General features: G+C 35.4%; 1 protein-coding gene across 2 annotated transcripts in view; it reads right to left on the bottom strand.

The window, feature by feature from the left end:
* NCAM2 (neural cell adhesion molecule 2) overlaps positions 1-17,594 on the bottom strand; it is a 240,044-nt gene that overhangs the window by 91,388 nt on the left and 131,062 nt on the right. For both annotated transcript variants that reach the window (XM_085547739.1, XM_015880697.3), the window contains exon 8: positions 10,126-10,271. Coding sequence is in view for 1 of the 2 variants with exons in the window: in XM_015880697.3 (XP_015736183.3) it covers positions 10,126-10,271 (146 nt within the window). In the remaining variant the exon portion in view is untranslated. The remainder of the gene's footprint in view (positions 1-10,125; positions 10,272-17,594) is intronic.

Here is a 17,594-nt window from a genome sequence, read left to right as displayed (position 1 = left end):
TAAGCCACCAAAATGTGACTGTTTGAAATCTTAGAATTGGTATTAATAGAAAAATAGCAAATGAGTGTATGCACAGAGGAAAATGATACAGTGAAAATGTGATAAATAAATAAATTTCTTAACAGCATATAGAGAGCATATTAAAATATATATTAAGAACTAATTTTTGAGTTTAGATAGTTTGTTAAATAAATCAATCAATAGATTGAGCCAGGACTCTTGCTTTCAAATTGTTCATATTTTGCCAGAAGACTAAATTCAAATCCTTTCATTTTCTCCTAAAATGCAAGGAGAATATTCCTAATATTCAAACTGTTTTTCATCAGGAAAATTGATAACAGCTAACAGAAAAATAAATTTTTCCAGCATTCCACTGTTGGTTAAGCTACAGCCTGTATTTCTCATTTCACATGAGTTTCCATGGTATCTAGGAGATATATCCTTTCCAAAGTCTCTGAAGAATATCTTGTTAAATCAGTGAACACTAACAACTGAGATCAGTTTATAACATGTAGCTGTAGTGCTTCATGTATCATTAGTTATGTCTATGTCTTGATAATAGCATTAGAGAGTATATAATACAATTGATAATTAGAAACTCATAAAAAAAAAATCTTTAGTATAGCAGAAGCAATGAATGAATATTCAAGTCCAAACTGCACTGCTATCATAGGAAATACTGGTCTAAAAATGTTTCATGATAATTTTAATCTTCATTAGTGTAAGAGACAGATCATCACCACTGATGACTAAATGGAAAGGGCTAATATTGTGTGTCATTTTGAAACCTGTGTAGCTTTATTTCAGCCTGTGAATGCAATGTCACATCCTAAAGAAAGTACCCACAAATACATACTTGCTCCATAAGCAAATGATTTAAAAATAGAAGACAATTTTTGAGTTTATAATATAACTTAGGTAGAAATAGGATCATTTATTTACAGAATAAAAAAATCTGCAGTTAAGTTTAGATTTCATGAAAAACAATTGATTAAAGTAGTGATATTCCATTTTCCCTAGCACACTTAATATTTTAATATAGCAGAGCTGTTAATATCTACATTTTCTTGGCTGTCTGTCATTTTTCAAGAATGCAAAGAGCAACAACTTTGCCTACTGAATTCTTTCCCCATATGAAGATTTACTGAAAGGAAGAACTGCAGAATGGTCACAGTACCTGCTGCTCAAGATCAAGCAGCATTTGTACAATGCTCTCAGACACAGGATCTGAATCTTGGATGGTCCTATGCGGAGCCAGAAGTTGGACTCAATCATCCTGGTGGGCTCCTTCAAAGTCAGGTATTCTATGGTGTTTGTTTGTATTTTTAATTCTGAGCTACTGTGAACCAAAACAAGTATCAATTCAACTTGGATACATTTATAGATGTGTACATGCACAGCCATTTAATTCTGTTCTGTGTCATAGAGCATTTAATTTGTCTTCTAAAGGAGGAATAAATCTAAGGGCCTTCTGGTCAAGTGACTGAGATTTTGTATGGAGTTGTCAAATATAGCCACTGGTCACACCTGCATTAGGGAAAATATTACAGTACATCAAAATAATTTCTAAGTTCAGTTTTGGTTTCACTTACATATCACTGCTGATATTGTTACCAAAAAGAAGGGAACTCAGATGAATGGTTGTACTGCTTATGGATTCTGAAATATCCACACTGGTTTGCAGCTTTGTTAATGCCATGCTTCATCAGCCCAGTCAGGAAAACTGCTTTTTATTTTCTCATCCAACTGCACATTATCTTAGGCTTCTGAAATCAATCATCCTACCAAAATACTTTTCCAGAACTTTTAGCTCCTGAACTTATCCCAGCACTACAAAAATTGCATCTGAACTGTGCCATAATAAATTACCATAGAAAAGATGAAAGAGCCTCAGCACATGCAGATTTAATTGCATCTGATGACTGGTAAGAGTATATTATCTATACGTGCTTCACAGTTTGCATATGCCTGAGTATCTAAGTCCGTATAGCTCCAGCAGCATCAGTTATCTAACATGTAAGGTCAGCTTCACATTTTCCACTCATTTACAAGTTCTTTTGTATTTACCTTCTCCTTCCAGTCAAAATATTCTCACTAACATTTCATACCCTCAACATGTGATGCCCATTCCCATTATGATTCTTCGGGGGGGAGGGGAGGGAAAAAAAATAAAAAAAAAAAAAAAGGAAAAAAAAGAGTTTTAACGCTCCATGTGTCTCTGCTCCTTTCTAGGTAAAGAGAATGGCTGGAGTGGTGGCCATCAGCTGCCTGTCCATTGCCAAGGTACCTTCCCAGCCATTGATGCCAATGATGGTTGAACTGTTTGCAGTTCAGACTGACTGCACAGTCAGCTGCACTGTGTGAATCAACTGCAGAAGCCTATGTTAGCTGTTCTGGCCTGCACCACAACAGCAATAATAGTCTATGGCATTATAAGTAGAAGCTGCTTGCACAAGGATGTGAAAGGATTTTCTTTACCAAAGCAAGGAGACTTGCCACTTATAGTCTTGAAACTATTCAAAAAAGAGAAATTCCAGAGATTAACTTATGAAGGCTGAGATTTGCATAGGTCATAAAAAGAAAGAAATCTACTGGTATTTAAAATATCCTCAGTTTATATGTATGTGTGTTTACTCTTTCTGCGTGAGTCATCTATTAAATAAAAAGCTCACCCCTGATATAAGAACATATGAATTCTCTTTACTATCACAAAATAAAAGCAAAACAGTTTCCTAATATTTACCCTAAAATGACTTCTCTAACATTGCATTGTTTTGTGAGATAACAATGGCTAACATAGGTAGTGCAAAAAAATTCAAATCAATTATGTTAATATTTGTGAGAACTGGAGTTAAGAGGATTGGGTAAAAAGCAGAGTAGACATTTCAAAGAAGAAAACAAAACAAACTTCAAGTCTTTTGCTTATTGCTGGATCATGACAACTATAAAAAAACTATGAACTCCTAACAGTTATGTTTTATACACCAATATGCAGTAAAATCAAACTTGGAAAAGAATTGCTGGTCTGGGCTTTGCCATACATAGAAAATAGGAACTAATTACACAGGGACACACAGCACAGTGCATGCAAGAAAGCAGAACTCAAACTTTCAGGCTATCTCTATAACCCTCAAAATTAAGTTTAAAATCTGTGATCCTTTTACTTGTGCATAAAGATATAATAGTGTAAGGTATTTCAAAGACATTTGGCTAACTTCTACCAAGTATATATGAAATACAGTAATATTGTTTTTCTTTTTTAACCAGTTACTCCAGATAATGAGGCATTATAAAACTAAAGACCTGGATAGACCTATGATCTCTGTGTAGCAAATTTTCTTTCATTTTCATTTTACATGTTTAGAATGCAAATTCTTCAGGGTAAAGATTGTCTCTTTGCACACATGCTGCATAAAGAGAGCTACTGTCTCAAATTACTCCCCATCTGTTATTGTTATTTGTATTCCAAAATAGAGCTTGAAATGGTAATTACAAAGTACACTGGTCAGCTTTCATAATTGTGCTAGAATTAGTTAAGGAAGATGCAGCATGAAACCTTGACTTCATACTACTGTAGAATACATAGAAATCAATGATATTTTTTGTCTTAGAGAATCAGGGTATGTTCTCATGTAGAGTTGTACATAGGTATGTGTATGTGTGTCCAAAATACGTTTTATAAGTGATTACAGCAAATCAAATCTAGTCAGTATCCTTCCTTCTGTTCTATGAAAGTGTAACTCTTCTCCTGCCTATTTTTACTGGGAAATGGTCCAGGCCTGCTGGATGCACAGAAGTCTGTAGGACCAGACCATTTTAAAACACAGACAAAACAGGTAATGGCCAGGTTGGCATGTCAGTGACAGGATGTGCAATGCTGAGGAAGGAGCTGGGTAACAGAAGTGTAGAAACAAAGTACATACACCATATGCAGAGTTTTGGCTTGACACTGAAACAGTGGCTGAAGCTCTAATCATGGAGTAAATCTCCATTTCAATTTTCAAATCTTAAAGGGTGAGCCAAATGCTTTCTGTCACACCTAATCATTCATTTACTCAGGCTTACCCGCTCTTATGCAGTTATGAGTTATAAAGCTATAAAAGCATTATAGAGGTCATCCATTGTAGCTGCCTGGAAAACTTTCCATTTAAACTTTCAGCAGAGGTCAGAGGAAGGGGAAAGACACTTTTATTTCAAATCCTCAATGAAAGGGAGACCACACTGTGTTACAGATTGTTCCAAAGGCTAACTGGAAATAAAGGAGAGAGGAGAAGGTTTCTTCATGCCTTGTGTGAAATCACTGGGCTTCAATTTTCAAATACACAGATCTGATACACTGAAAATCCTTTATCAAAGTTATGCTTTCTTTAGAGATAATTATAGACCTCTTACTGATTAACATTCAGTTTCTTAAGCCCAGTAGGGTTATTTCTTTGATCTATGACTTTGGCGCATATTTTCCCTTCTTTTGCACACAATCATTTCAAAACTCAGAAAAGTCTATGTCTCAGTTATAAAAAACCACACAATTTTGTCTTTGTGAATGATCTCACATTCAGACCTCTTCCTTCTTCAGTGATTACTCTTACATCAAGGCTATAATTTAAAATGCACTTGCCACAACTCACTCATTTACTTGACACGGTATTTCTTAGGTAGCTATCCTCAGCAGAATTATGTAGCCAGGATACTTGGTGCACCAAATGTCTATCTGCATCCTGATGCTATCATCAAAGCTGTCAAGAGAAGAGGTAGCAGACCATGCACTTCTGGGATTGCTTAGTCTGGAGAAGAGGAAGCTCAGGGGAGACATGATTGTTCTAGTACAACTACCCGAAAGAAGGTTGCAGCAAGGTGGGGGTCAGCCTCTTTTCCCGGGTAACGGTAATAGAATGAGAGTTAATGGCCTTAAGTTGAGTCATGGGAGACACATTTTGGATATTAGGAAAAAATTCTTCTCAGAAAGAGTAGTGAGGCACTGGAACAGGCTGCCCAGGGAGGCTGTGGAGTCCCCAAAGGAATCTCTTGAGATTTTCAAGAAGCATGTAGATGGTAGATGTGGCACTGAGGGACATGGTTATTGGGCACGGTGGGGATGGGCTGATGGTTGGACTAGATAATCTTAGAGATCTTTTCTAACCTCAATTACTCTAATGTTTACTGTCCTTAACAGTCATGTCTGCTCAGTGTACATTGCTTCTGAAGAACTTCTGTAAGACAAGTGATTCCTCACTGCAGAATTCTGGTTGCTTGTTAATATTTTTCCCCTATATCAAGAAGTTAAATATGTAGTCTTAAGTGATTTCTACTGTCAAGTATGTGCCCTAAACCTTTTCTATAAGAAACTTTTAAGATGGCAAGTATGAATGAAGAACAATTCATTCTTTATGCCTTAAAACAGTACAGAGGAAATGCACACCTGTATTTGTAGCTGGACTTACATGCCTACTGGCTTTGTCACTAAGTCTATTGCCTCAAAAATATTTAGCATTTATCACACTGCCTCTGTCAATTTTGGTAGTAAAACAACAGATTTTTAATCTACGCTGAGTCAGCTTGAAAAAATCTATTTGCAGTGAATTCACGGCAACAATCAATGATTACTGAAAAAATATGTATTGCATCTACTTCAGCTTTGCTAGTATTTTGCAGAGGAATAAGTCATGTAGACTTTAGTTATCCTATTAGCTACTGCCACACTTATTTTTCTTTCCAAGCTCTTTGGAACTTGAGAGTGTGCTGGGATTTACTGGGAATCAGCAGCATGAGCCTGAAACATTTCTTGGACATCTCTCATTTATTATGTGTCACCTGCATAAATGCATTTAAACTTGTAACTAGTCAACACAAAGGTGTCAGAGTCTGCAAAGTGAATGACAAAAAGCTGTAGAAAGGGGTTAATGTCTTTTGCACAGTTCTGAGAAGTGTAAAGGGTCCATCAGTAGCAGTAAGGGAAGTAAAATCAAACAAGCCTGCAAGAATACTTATTCACTACAGAGCATGACATCCAGGTATCATTATAAAAATTGTGGTAACCAGCCTAAGTGATTACAGTCAAGGTTTAGGACGACAAGTCCAGAGCAGCCAGCAACAATCCTATTAAATTTCATATCTGAAAAAAAACAAAACAACTCTATTATGTTTTGAAGATGACAGAAAATACTTTGAATAAGGGATACAGCAGCCTGTATTTGAGCAATCTCACAGACTCTGCTAGCTTCAAGGGAACTACTGTTTCTTTCCAATTGGAAAAAACTTGGAATTCTGGTAATAAATGTTGATTTAATATACCTACAAGGAAAGGTAACGATATTAGCCAGTAATAATAAAAAAAGCATTCATACAGGAAAAAATAATGGTCGTGAATCAGAAAGACATAGATATCTCTCACTGATATTGAATCTTTGTTAAATCAGAATCCATAAACCAAAGGATGCCTCACATTTTGCATTATTGTAGTCAATCCAGTATGTTTTGGGATGGAGAGAAAGGAAAGAAGAAATTATTACATAATTTGGGCCTTATGTAATAAGTTTTCCATATGCTCTTTCATCAAATTAATTTTGGTTTTGAGAAATTAAAATGCCACTGCTTTTTTTTCCTGGCAAAGAAATCCTTCAGGCAACATTCCAAATTTATGGAACTGTTAAACACTTCAGACAGCCATCCTATAACTACCCATACAAGCTATACTTGCATTTCAGCAAAACAAGAACAAGACTGAGGAGCTACGATGAAAAATAATAAAGCTATAATTGAAAATTATAACGCTTTCTGATTTTTAATCGCTATCATGGTAATTGTTTCGGTTACAGCAAATCTTACATCTTCTACAGAAAAATAAAAAATAAAAAAATCACCACCATCCCCTCAGTAAATACTTAGTTCAACAAAAAAGATTCATAAACTACAGACTGCACCAACTTTTTTTTTTTTTTTTTTTAAATCAACAACTATATAATTCAAAAGATGAATTCACTGAATATAGACAACTTTTTTTTTAATGTTTATTCAAGTTCATCTGGTGACTGGACACTACTTCAAGTTATTATGTACATAATAAATAACTTGAGTTTAAATTTTTTTTATAAAAAAAATACTATTTTCTTCAACTCACCATTTTTCTTCTCTTTCTTGCTGAAGGACATTGATGTATTACTCAAGAAATATTCAACAATTTATTCACCACCAATTTAGTTTCCTATTAACCTATTCACAAAATTTGGCAGGAAAGCTCTAGTTAAGTAATTCTTTGCTCCTTAGAGTGCTGCAGAACCACATGGAAAACTAAGAAGCTTATTTTACAACGTAAGACATAAAGTATTTCAGAACAGTTATTCAACATTTGGCAAAAACCCTCTCATGAGCAATACAATGAAAGTTCCTTCACTGGCAAGAAAAAAATGAAACCATCTAACTATTTTCTTCTTATCTTTTATACACAAAAACAGTTACCCAGATAATACTGACACACCTAAAGAGTATAACCACCTGTACTTTGAATTAAGAATGTAATACCATACCATATGAGTACTGGACAAAAAACAAATTTCAACTGCATCAATATGTTCAGCTTGTTTCTGCAATCTGCTTTCATTTTCAGGTACAACTATTTTAGGACAATTACAAACACAAGTGAAAGAACACATTTTTAACATCTGAACTAAGTGTAGACTTGATGCATTAGAAAGACCATCTTTAGTTTGAAATAGTTAAGGAGAAGAGAATCTGTTTTGATTAATGCAAAACTACTTGGAAAAAAACAAAAAAAACCAAACAAAAACAAAACAGAAAATGGTAGACACAACCTCATATGAACTGCCACAATGCCAGGAGAGGTGGAATAGAAGAACTGACCAGAAAAATCATTCTCCATTACAACATGAACAATAAATCTAAGTAATTCCCTAATACATGTAGGTCGCTCTAAAAGTGATGCCTCCTATCAATTTCTATGGAAAATACAACAAAGAGCACACTAATACTGTTTGATAGAGCATATTCTCAGCCTCAAAACACAATTTATCAATGCAGTCACCACTGCTAGCTATATATTTTCACCAGCAGTGAACAAAAACCTGCATGCAGCACCTGGAAAAATCTACAGTGGTGCAGGTGTTTTTCATCCTAGCCACTATTTCACAGGGGTTATGATGGTGCTGTTGCCCACACAGTCTATTTTTCATTAGCCCAAACAGTTTAAAGTTAGATGGCGCCAAATCCAGACTATACAGTGGGTGTGGTAGGACAGTGCACCCAACCAAGACTGATAATGTGCTCCATGGTCTTCCAACTGGTATCAGGCCTGCCATTATGGTGTTGGAAGAGAAAGGTTGTATTCTTCTGTGGCCTGACTATGGAAGTTCAAGCCTTCAGCTTAGTGTCACAACATAGCAATCAAAGCCGACCGTTTGTTTAGATTCCAGGAAATACAGAATAATCTCCCCATTCCTATCCCGAAAGACCATGCATATCACTTTACCTACTGAGGGCTACAACTCAAACACTATCTTCAATGAGGAATTCACAGCACTGTCATTTGGACTCTGGCTCGTAGTAGTGACACCACGTCTCATCACTGGTAATGATGTAATCTGGAAAACCATCACCTTCAGCTTCACACTGATTCAAACTTAAATAATGGTATTCTCCTGTTCCTGTGTGAGCATTCACGGGACCTACCTGATGCAAACTTTGCAATAATCTGATGCTGCCACCATTGTTTCCAATGAAATGTTTTCACTGAAGCCAATATTCATCTACAAACATTGTTCCCTAATTGCAGTCTGCTAATATTTGTGGGTGAGCTGATCAAGATGCTCATCATTTCACAGCATGTCAGTTGTGCATGGCCATCTGGAATGTGGATTGTCTTTCACAATGCTGTCACCTCTGCTGAATTGCACCACGTACTGCCTCACTGTGTTCATATCCACTGTTTGGTCTCCACAAATGTTCAGCAAGCATCAATGAATGTTGTTGGAACAATGTTTTCCACCTTGAGGAATTCAATTCCATACCTTTGTTCCATATGCACTTCCAGTCAGATACCATTTGATTGTCCGACTGCTGCTCTGCTACCCATCTGTCATACAGTATTAAAACATAATGGAATACTGATGGGAAGATTCAAATTCTACTGCCACACTACCAACATTCACCTCTGACATCATGGGCCAACAGAATAAAGTAGGAGGCATTACTTTTGGAGCAATACTCGCACAGTAAGTGTCTATAAATTCAGCAACTTGCTGTGTATCTAATTCCTTGATTAGTCTAATCATATTGGCTTTTTTTTTTGTTGTTAGTTTTTAAGTGACAGCTACTAATTCACAAACATTTGTTTAATTATTTTGTTTAAATTCAGAATTCGCAATCCATACAGATGCTATCTCACAATACAAGTAATGAAGACAAAATCTGTATTTTATTAAAAGAAATTAAGAAGCAAATTTTTGTTCAAATATACAAAGAAAATTATTTTTTTAAAACACTCTTGAGAAACAGATCTACTCTGTTAGGAATAATGCTATGCCTCTCCCTTTCACTTACCATTATATCTACTTACAGCTTTTGCTCCCACAGCAACTGGCTTTCTTCATCACAATCTCTTTCTACTCAACTTATTTTTGTAATTAAGCATGAAAATGGAAAATCATAATAGGAAAATGGGCACAATTTGTAGTTAAAAGACTACCTTACTCTTTGACAGGAAAAATATATGAAAAGAGTAAAAAAAATTTAAAAAAAAAAAAATCAACCAAAACCTGAGGTGAAAGGAGAGATTACCAAAGCATCTGGAAATGAATTTTGTATCATTTATTTCTTATTTCAGACTTCTGTAAGCTCCTTGGCAGCTTGAGAAATATTGAACCAATTCCAAACATGGTCAAAAAAAAGCTCAGTATTACTTTTCTGCAGTTTTATTGTTTTGCTTGTTTGTTTGTTTTTGCCTTTATGTTTTTATAATTTAAATTTAAAACTTAAACATCTTTTTTATTACCTTAGGAAATATTAGTTCCTTACAATTTCATCCAAAATTAATTTAAATCTCTCTAAGTTCACTTTCTGCTCATAAAGAGTAGCAAGACAATGTGTATTTAGATACTGTAAAGGCTGATTTACCTTGTCACCTTCAGAGAAAGTTACTCCATCAACGGCCCTTTTCCAAGTAATCTCTGGGACAGGTTCTCCTTCTGCTTCACAGATGAGGGTGGCTTTCCCATTCTCAAATGTGGTTTCATTTTTAAGTTGTATTATTTGAGGCTGTACTGTTAAAATACAAATTAAATTATTCACCTTGCATAAAGAAATCAAAATATATATATTTTTTCCTTTAAAAAAAAAAAAAAAAAGTGCATTCATATTAGTTTACCTCAGTTTACCTAAAGGTTTAACATTACCAACTGTAAGATCAATCAACTTTTCTGACCACAAGTTGTCAAACATAGAAAAATAGTAGTTGTGCAACCTGAACTCTTGTCTAAGAATGGCTGTCAGCCCCAGGGCTGCCTGCTCCCTTGCTTAAGCGCAATGGGATAAGCCCTGACCAAGAAGGCCCTTGTACTGGTGGTCCTGTCATTATACTTTGCTTCTGGCTCCCTGTCTCATAGGGAACAGGATATTTCCGGAATGAAACAAAGACTCAGTGTCTCCATGGCAATCCTGAACATGAGTAGAACTCCATGTCACAGAACAGGCTTGGTGCTGATCAGCTGGAAAGCAGCTCTGCAGAGTGTGCCTAGAGGGTCCCGGTAAACAAGAAGCTGGCTGTGAACCAGCAGGGTGCCCCTGTGTAGAGAGGACTCAGTGGGATCTTAACCACAAGTATAAATATCTGATAGAGGTGAATAAAGACACAGTCTTTTCTCAGTGGTGCCAAGACAGGGCAAGAAACAGTAGGCACAAATTGAAATAGCATTTAAGAAGAGCAAAACCCCTTTTTTACTGCGAAGAGTGACTGACCACAAAAGCAAGGCCAGGAGGCTGTAGAGTCTCCATCCTTGACTGTATTCAAAGCTCAGACACCATTCCAAGCAATCTGCTCTGGATAACACTGCACTAGATAATCTCCAGAAATTCTTTCCTGATTCAGCTGTTCTATGACTCTAAGATAATCTGTGTTTGTCTTCAAAGACTTGGGATAATGCAGGATTATTCATATTTGGCATGGGTTAGCCCTGGTAGGCAGCAGAGCATCCTCAGTGGGATGGAGTAGAAAACAAGAAAGGTAAAGTTAGGAAAACTTGTGGGTTGAGATACAAGACAATTTAATAGATCAGCAAAAGTTGTGTGCACAAGCAAAACAAAATTAGGAATTCATTCACCAATTTCCATCTTGCAGGCAGATGTTCATAAATTTCCAGGAAAGAAAAGCTCTATCATGTGTAACTGTCACTTGAGAAGACAAATGCCCTAACTCAACATTCTGTCTTTCCTCTTTCTTTCACCAACCTTTATTACTGAGTAAAACATCATGCGATGTGGGAAAATCCCTTTGGTTAGGTCAACTATCTCCCTTCTTAAGTTCTTGTGCGCCTTCAGCTCCTTGCTGGTAGAACAGTGTAAGAAACAGAGGAGTACTCAGATCTTTCTTGGTACTTCTCAGCAACACTTAAAACATCAGTACATTATCAACACTATTCCATCACAAATCAAAAATATAGCAAGATATGAACCTCTGTGAAGGAAATTATCACAGCTGAAATAAAGCCAATATTGTTTACCTTGAGTCTTCAGAAATATCTGAACTGCCTTAAACAAACTGAGTTTAACAAAATCTCTCAATAACAAACACACTGTACTACTATTAGCACTATTTAGAATTGAGAAGTCCTCTGACACAATATTCATATTTACTTACTCTGTATATTGGTGAAAAAATTATGTTCACATTCTTCAGATTATTCCAGTTTACAGATACTGGTGCAGAGCAAGTACAGCTCTCAAGCTATATTGTGTCTTGACAGGTTATTTACATTGCAATGCCATTTTTAGTTAAATGGGAACACTTACTTAGAGGACTTGTCTGAACAATATCATAAAAGAACTCTGTTGTAAAACTATGCATAGAATGTTACTCCCTTCTATTACATTCAAGTACCTTCATAAAAAATGTGTTGGCACTATATATTCATGCACATTTAACTATTAATAAGCTTCTCCAAATCTCTGCATATTGAATGAGACACACACCTCATTGGAAAACCTAGTACGTAACCCTGTAATAGGAATATGATTCAATATGTTTACATCCAAAAGCAGTGAGCAAGGTTTGTATGAGTAAATTTAATAGTATATTTTCTATGCAGTTATTTTGACTTCTGTTTCTGATGAAACATTGCTAGATTATAGTCTACATGAAAAACAAAATGAACAGAGAGGTAATGTATCTTCTAATGGATTTGTAGAAATATATACCATGCAGAAGAATAATCAGGTTACATTCATAGACCAGAAGGAGAAAGAGAATCATTCCAGACAGGAGGGACTCTAGAATGTCATTTTGTCCAACTGCTTGCTCAAATCTGAGTCAGCAAACCTTGTTCAGATCAGATTGATCATGGATTTGTTGAGGATTATCTTTCCAACTTCCAAAATTCCAAGAACAAACTGCACAACCTTTCTCACCAGCCTGCTGCAGTTCCTGATTGCCCTCATGGTGTAGATTTTTTTCTTTTTCCTTGTATCTGGTATCTTTTTAAATTTTTTTTTTTCTTTTTTTTACCACCATTTAATATACTACCAGTAGCTCACAGAAACTGCATTTGGTATCACAAAGATATAAGATATAATCTCAGGTGAATGACACTGCACAAGAAGAGTGAGAGTTCAGGGTCCCTATAAGTATCACTTAGATCCAGCTTTATTTGCTATGTTATAAGTGGAAAGAAAAGCACTGCAGTAAGATAGCAATTTAGTTGAGAAAAGCTTAACTGTTCTCAGTGGTATAACTAAGGATGCTCCTTTAGATAAATAAGTAAACGAATTTGAGATAATATCTAACATCAAAATAATTATAGTCACATCTAGGATCATTCATATGCCAATGAAATATTCTAAGCTCAGATACTCTATTTCTATAGCCACAATTCCTGGCTACAGTATAAACAGTTCTGTCTTTCTTTTGATATATTATCATTCCTGTAAACAAGGAGAGATGTATGACAGATATATCACTCAAATGAAAGCATCATACATAGTATTTTATGAAATAAATTTGCAAAATTTGGCATTATCTTAATCAGAACATGCTTATTTCCATATACATACATGACAAACAATTTGATTTTCTCAAGATGATGCATCTTCTTGTGAAGTATATTATTTGAAGTATTTACCTTTTTATCTCTCTGATTTATATTCTAAATTTCTGTAATGTTTTCTTCAAATGGATTATTACAAGGCAAAGTTTTAATTTGACATTTCAGACATGAAGGCTGACATTTAAAGGAACAAGCACTGATTAATCATCAAGTGTATCTAGCTGACAGCTATTACTAGGAAGAGAGCTGAAAATGGTAAAGGATATTATTTAATTGCTTAATTTTAATAGGTCACAAGCTATTGACTAATAGTTTTATACTGTCTGCTGTTAAATTACATTTTGGGCATTAGAAAATATTAAAATACTTTTGCATTAAAATAAAGCACATTTATTCAAGAAAGCAAAGACTAGGACTTGCAGAAATACTGAAATGGATTTATTTTTTTCAGTTCTTAAACAGTTCTTTCTAAACTGACTTGATCGTTTTCAAACTGAATTGGTATTTACCTTCAGTATTCTACCAAATATGAAACAAATTAAAATAAAGGGTCTTGGAATGTCAGCCCAGAAGGCCTCCAGGTCTCTGCTAGTTTACTCACTAAAAGATACTGAAGCATTTGATTATAATCCCAGAACCACAACATATGCTGAGTTGGAAGGGATGCATGAGGACAATCAATTCAAACTCCTGGCTACACACAGTACTACCTACAAATTGAACTGAACCTCTGAGAGCACTGTCCAAATGTTCCTTGAACTCTGACAGGCTTGGTAATGACAGCATTGCTATGATGAGCTTGTCCCAGTACCCAACTACCTATCTTTTCCTATTATCCAATCTGATAACAATGCACTTAAATAATTTTTAACCGAATGATCTGACTGAAATGAAAGTAAGTTTGAATACTTCAGAAAGGAGTTATCCTTGAGAAAAGAGTTATGCCTGAGCTTCATTAAAATGATTTTACTTGGAAGGCAGCAGTACTGCCTTTGGACATAGTCCTGGGCAATTTGCTCTAGGTGCCTCTGTGTGGAGCTGTGGACTTGGACCAGATGACGTCCAGAGATCTCCTCCAACCTCAGCCATTCTATGATTCTGTGCTCATCACTACAGATGTTACTTTTTGAAATATTAGCAAGAGTGATGCTGACAGATAAAGAAATAACATTTGCTGTTTGGAAAGTTTGTTCTCTGAGCAGATAAGTCCGGTCTTCAGATCTTTACCACTTTCTCCTTAAGTGAGTTTAAGATTTCCCCCTTGGTCTCTGAATTGATTTCAAACAAGGGGAGAATACATAATAGACTGACCTTTTATGCTCATTGCTGTGTACTTTATAGCCTTCCCTACAAAGCTTAAAAACATGGATAGCAATCTGAGAACCTAGATTTGTTACTTGCTGCTTAGAACTTATTTCTTAAAAACATATTCATTTTAATGAATTCATAGAGTTCTATCCGTATCATTGACAAAAGTTTCATCAGACTCGAGAAGCAGAACAAATAGAAAGCTCAAGACTATCCTAATTGTATCTCTTAAAAATAAATGCTATCGGTACAAACGTGGATTTATTATCCACAGTCTTATTACACGTTGAAATCACTGCCTCACACACTGTTTTCCTGCACATCAACATCTCAATCAGGTAGCAAAATTACAACTCTGTCCTACTGAAAACTGCTGGTACAATTTGAATTTTGGACACAAGCTAGAGCCCAACAAGGAAATATGTAAAGAATTGCTTCTTGAAATTTGAGCCTTGCCTTAAAAATAAACAAAAACAAACAAATAAAAAAAACACAAAGAAGCCTTGCTCATACATTAGTGCTTGATTTAGTGTATGATAAATGCACTGTTGTATACTACTACTTTCCACTTTAAGGCTTGTCTTCTGACAGATTTGGCATCATTGCTTTTATAGACAGTATAACAGTATCACAGTCTCGTGCGGGTTGGAAGGGACCTTAGAGGTCATCGAGTCCAACACCCGGGATTCGAGCCCCTGTGTAGCAGAGCGGCACTTCTACCACTTGCGCCACAGGGGGGATTCGAACCTGGGCCCTCTGCTGTTGCAAGCGGCATTCCTACCACTGCACCACCGGGGCACACATTTCATTTATCTTTTAAGAATTAGAGGTGTTCCACGCAGGAAAGAAGGTAAGAGGGAGGGAAGAAGGAATATAGAAAGTGTACGAATATTTAACAGCGTATCTTTAATTGATAAGTTGCACTTCCCAAAACTGTAGTTGACATGGGGACTTTTTTTAACACAAGTATATCATATTCCCTGAGTAGATATATAAGTAGATTTAAACAAAGTGGACCTACGTATGTACTGAATACTACCAGAGAAAACAAAACAAAGCATACATTTATCTGCTCGTCAAGATGAAATAAAAATAACCAGGTATGCTCAAGACACTGTAAAACTAAAATGAAAAATGTAGGCAACCTTAACACATTTTCATTATAGATTCTGGCCTGCTTGGTTCAAAGATGCATGGCTTTTGAGAGCATAAGAAAGCAAAATATTTTTAATTTAATCATTTGGAGTAAGTAAGGGATGGATAAGACAGAAGAAGTCATTTACATTTTCCATCTCCTCATATGCTTGATGACAAATCATACCAGAATTCTAGTATATACTTTCCTCAATAATCAATTAAATTTACGTTGCACACAGCTGCATAAATCTTCCTGCAATATGAGCTTCAGATTATACTAAAGAAAACATCTAGAAAATAGAAATAGTATGTGGTCAGACTATACTGTAGTTATAATCATGATCATTAAAAAATCTTCAGTGACCCCTCTTCCCTTCTCCTATAAGATCCTTTCTCCTCTATGATTTATTATGTAGAATAAAATGCTGTAACTAAGATTAAAAACTTGGGAGAACAAGGTAGGTGTAAATAGGACGTTATATGAATGTTATGGTTCCAGAAGAAGGCTGGAAAAGAATTTGATATGAAGACAAAATAGCTTTTAAAACACTGACACTGGAAGTGATTAAAAATAAAATAAAATAAAATAAAATAAAATAAAATAAAATAAAATAAAATAAAATAAAATAAAATAAGAAAATTAAAAAATTGAACAAAAACATGGTCACATATGGAAAATAAGCATCTGCAGATATTAGATGGCATTATGTTGGCCACACCCATTCCAAAAGTGCAGAGCACAAGAAATTTAAAATGGTGAATTCCAAAACATTACTGTTATTATTACTGCTTTATGGTAGTAACCTAATCCTTCTAGGGCCTTGATGCAATCAGGAAAATAATAGTCTCAAGAAGCTTGAATTGTAAGTTAAGATTAGAGATATCAGGTAGGTAAGATAAACAAAGTAATAGAGTGGCAGAAAATACACATATTTTAATAGGTTATAACTGTTTGTGAGTTAGTGAGTTACAATAATTAGCCATCTGCCTTGCCATTTTCAGTCTGCAGTTTTTTGAATGCATTTAAGGGGAAGAAAATTATAATAATGCTTGGTTGTACAAGGCTGCAAGTTTAATCTGGGTGAAAGAGATGAAGAAGGAAAGTTACTTGTAGGAGAAAATACAGCAACTCTGCTCCATATTTTCAGAGTGAGAGGTGATGTTGGTAAAGGAAATATTAAACTAAAATCCCAGTGAGCTTTGAAGACTACAAATGAGGTAAGAAGCTTATTTTCTGATACAAAGCCAAGTCAAACTGACAGTAAACAGATTATTCCAACCTAATTGAAATATATCCAATAGAAGAGCACACAGAAAAAGTAGCACTAAATATACATACTCAACGATGTACTCTAAATTAGTGATGTGGTGATTAGCTATCACCACTCAGGAAAGAGACTTGGGAGAAAAGTCTGACAGTTCTGTGGAAACAACAGTTCAAAACTCGAAAAGCCAGAAGGTAAAGAGAATGCAAGAGCATGCATGGAGATTCAAACAGAAGTGCTTCTGTGGAGCTAAGCAGACTGATTCCACCACACATGACTTCTGCTCACTATTCTTGCCTTGCCATTCCATAAACAATGGATTATGACTAGACAGGTACAGAAATACATAGATCACTGATTCATCGTGGTTTCCATAGTAGGAGAAATTTCTAAACTGGAATTTTTCATCTTATTAAAGAAATGAACTAGCGAGATGAATCTGCATGTAAAGAACTTGCAGAATTATACTCCTTTTTTTAAACTTAAAATGAGCCAAAGAAATGAACAGACTCTAGGTTAAGCATAAGAAACACATTTTTCATGCAAGAAAGAAATTACCTAAGGATTTTAGGAGTGTAGGATATTGTGGAAGCAAAAAGGAAATACAGATTCAAAAGGA

This window comes from Coturnix japonica, chromosome 1 (genome assembly GCF_054131305.1).
Source record: "Coturnix japonica strain WE chromosome 1, WE-NBRP24, whole genome shotgun sequence".
NCBI classification, from domain to species: Eukaryota; Metazoa; Chordata; class Aves; order Galliformes; family Phasianidae; genus Coturnix; species Coturnix japonica.
The sequence above is the reverse complement of the archived record's forward strand: the minus strand, read 5'-3'. Positions and strand labels throughout refer to the sequence as shown.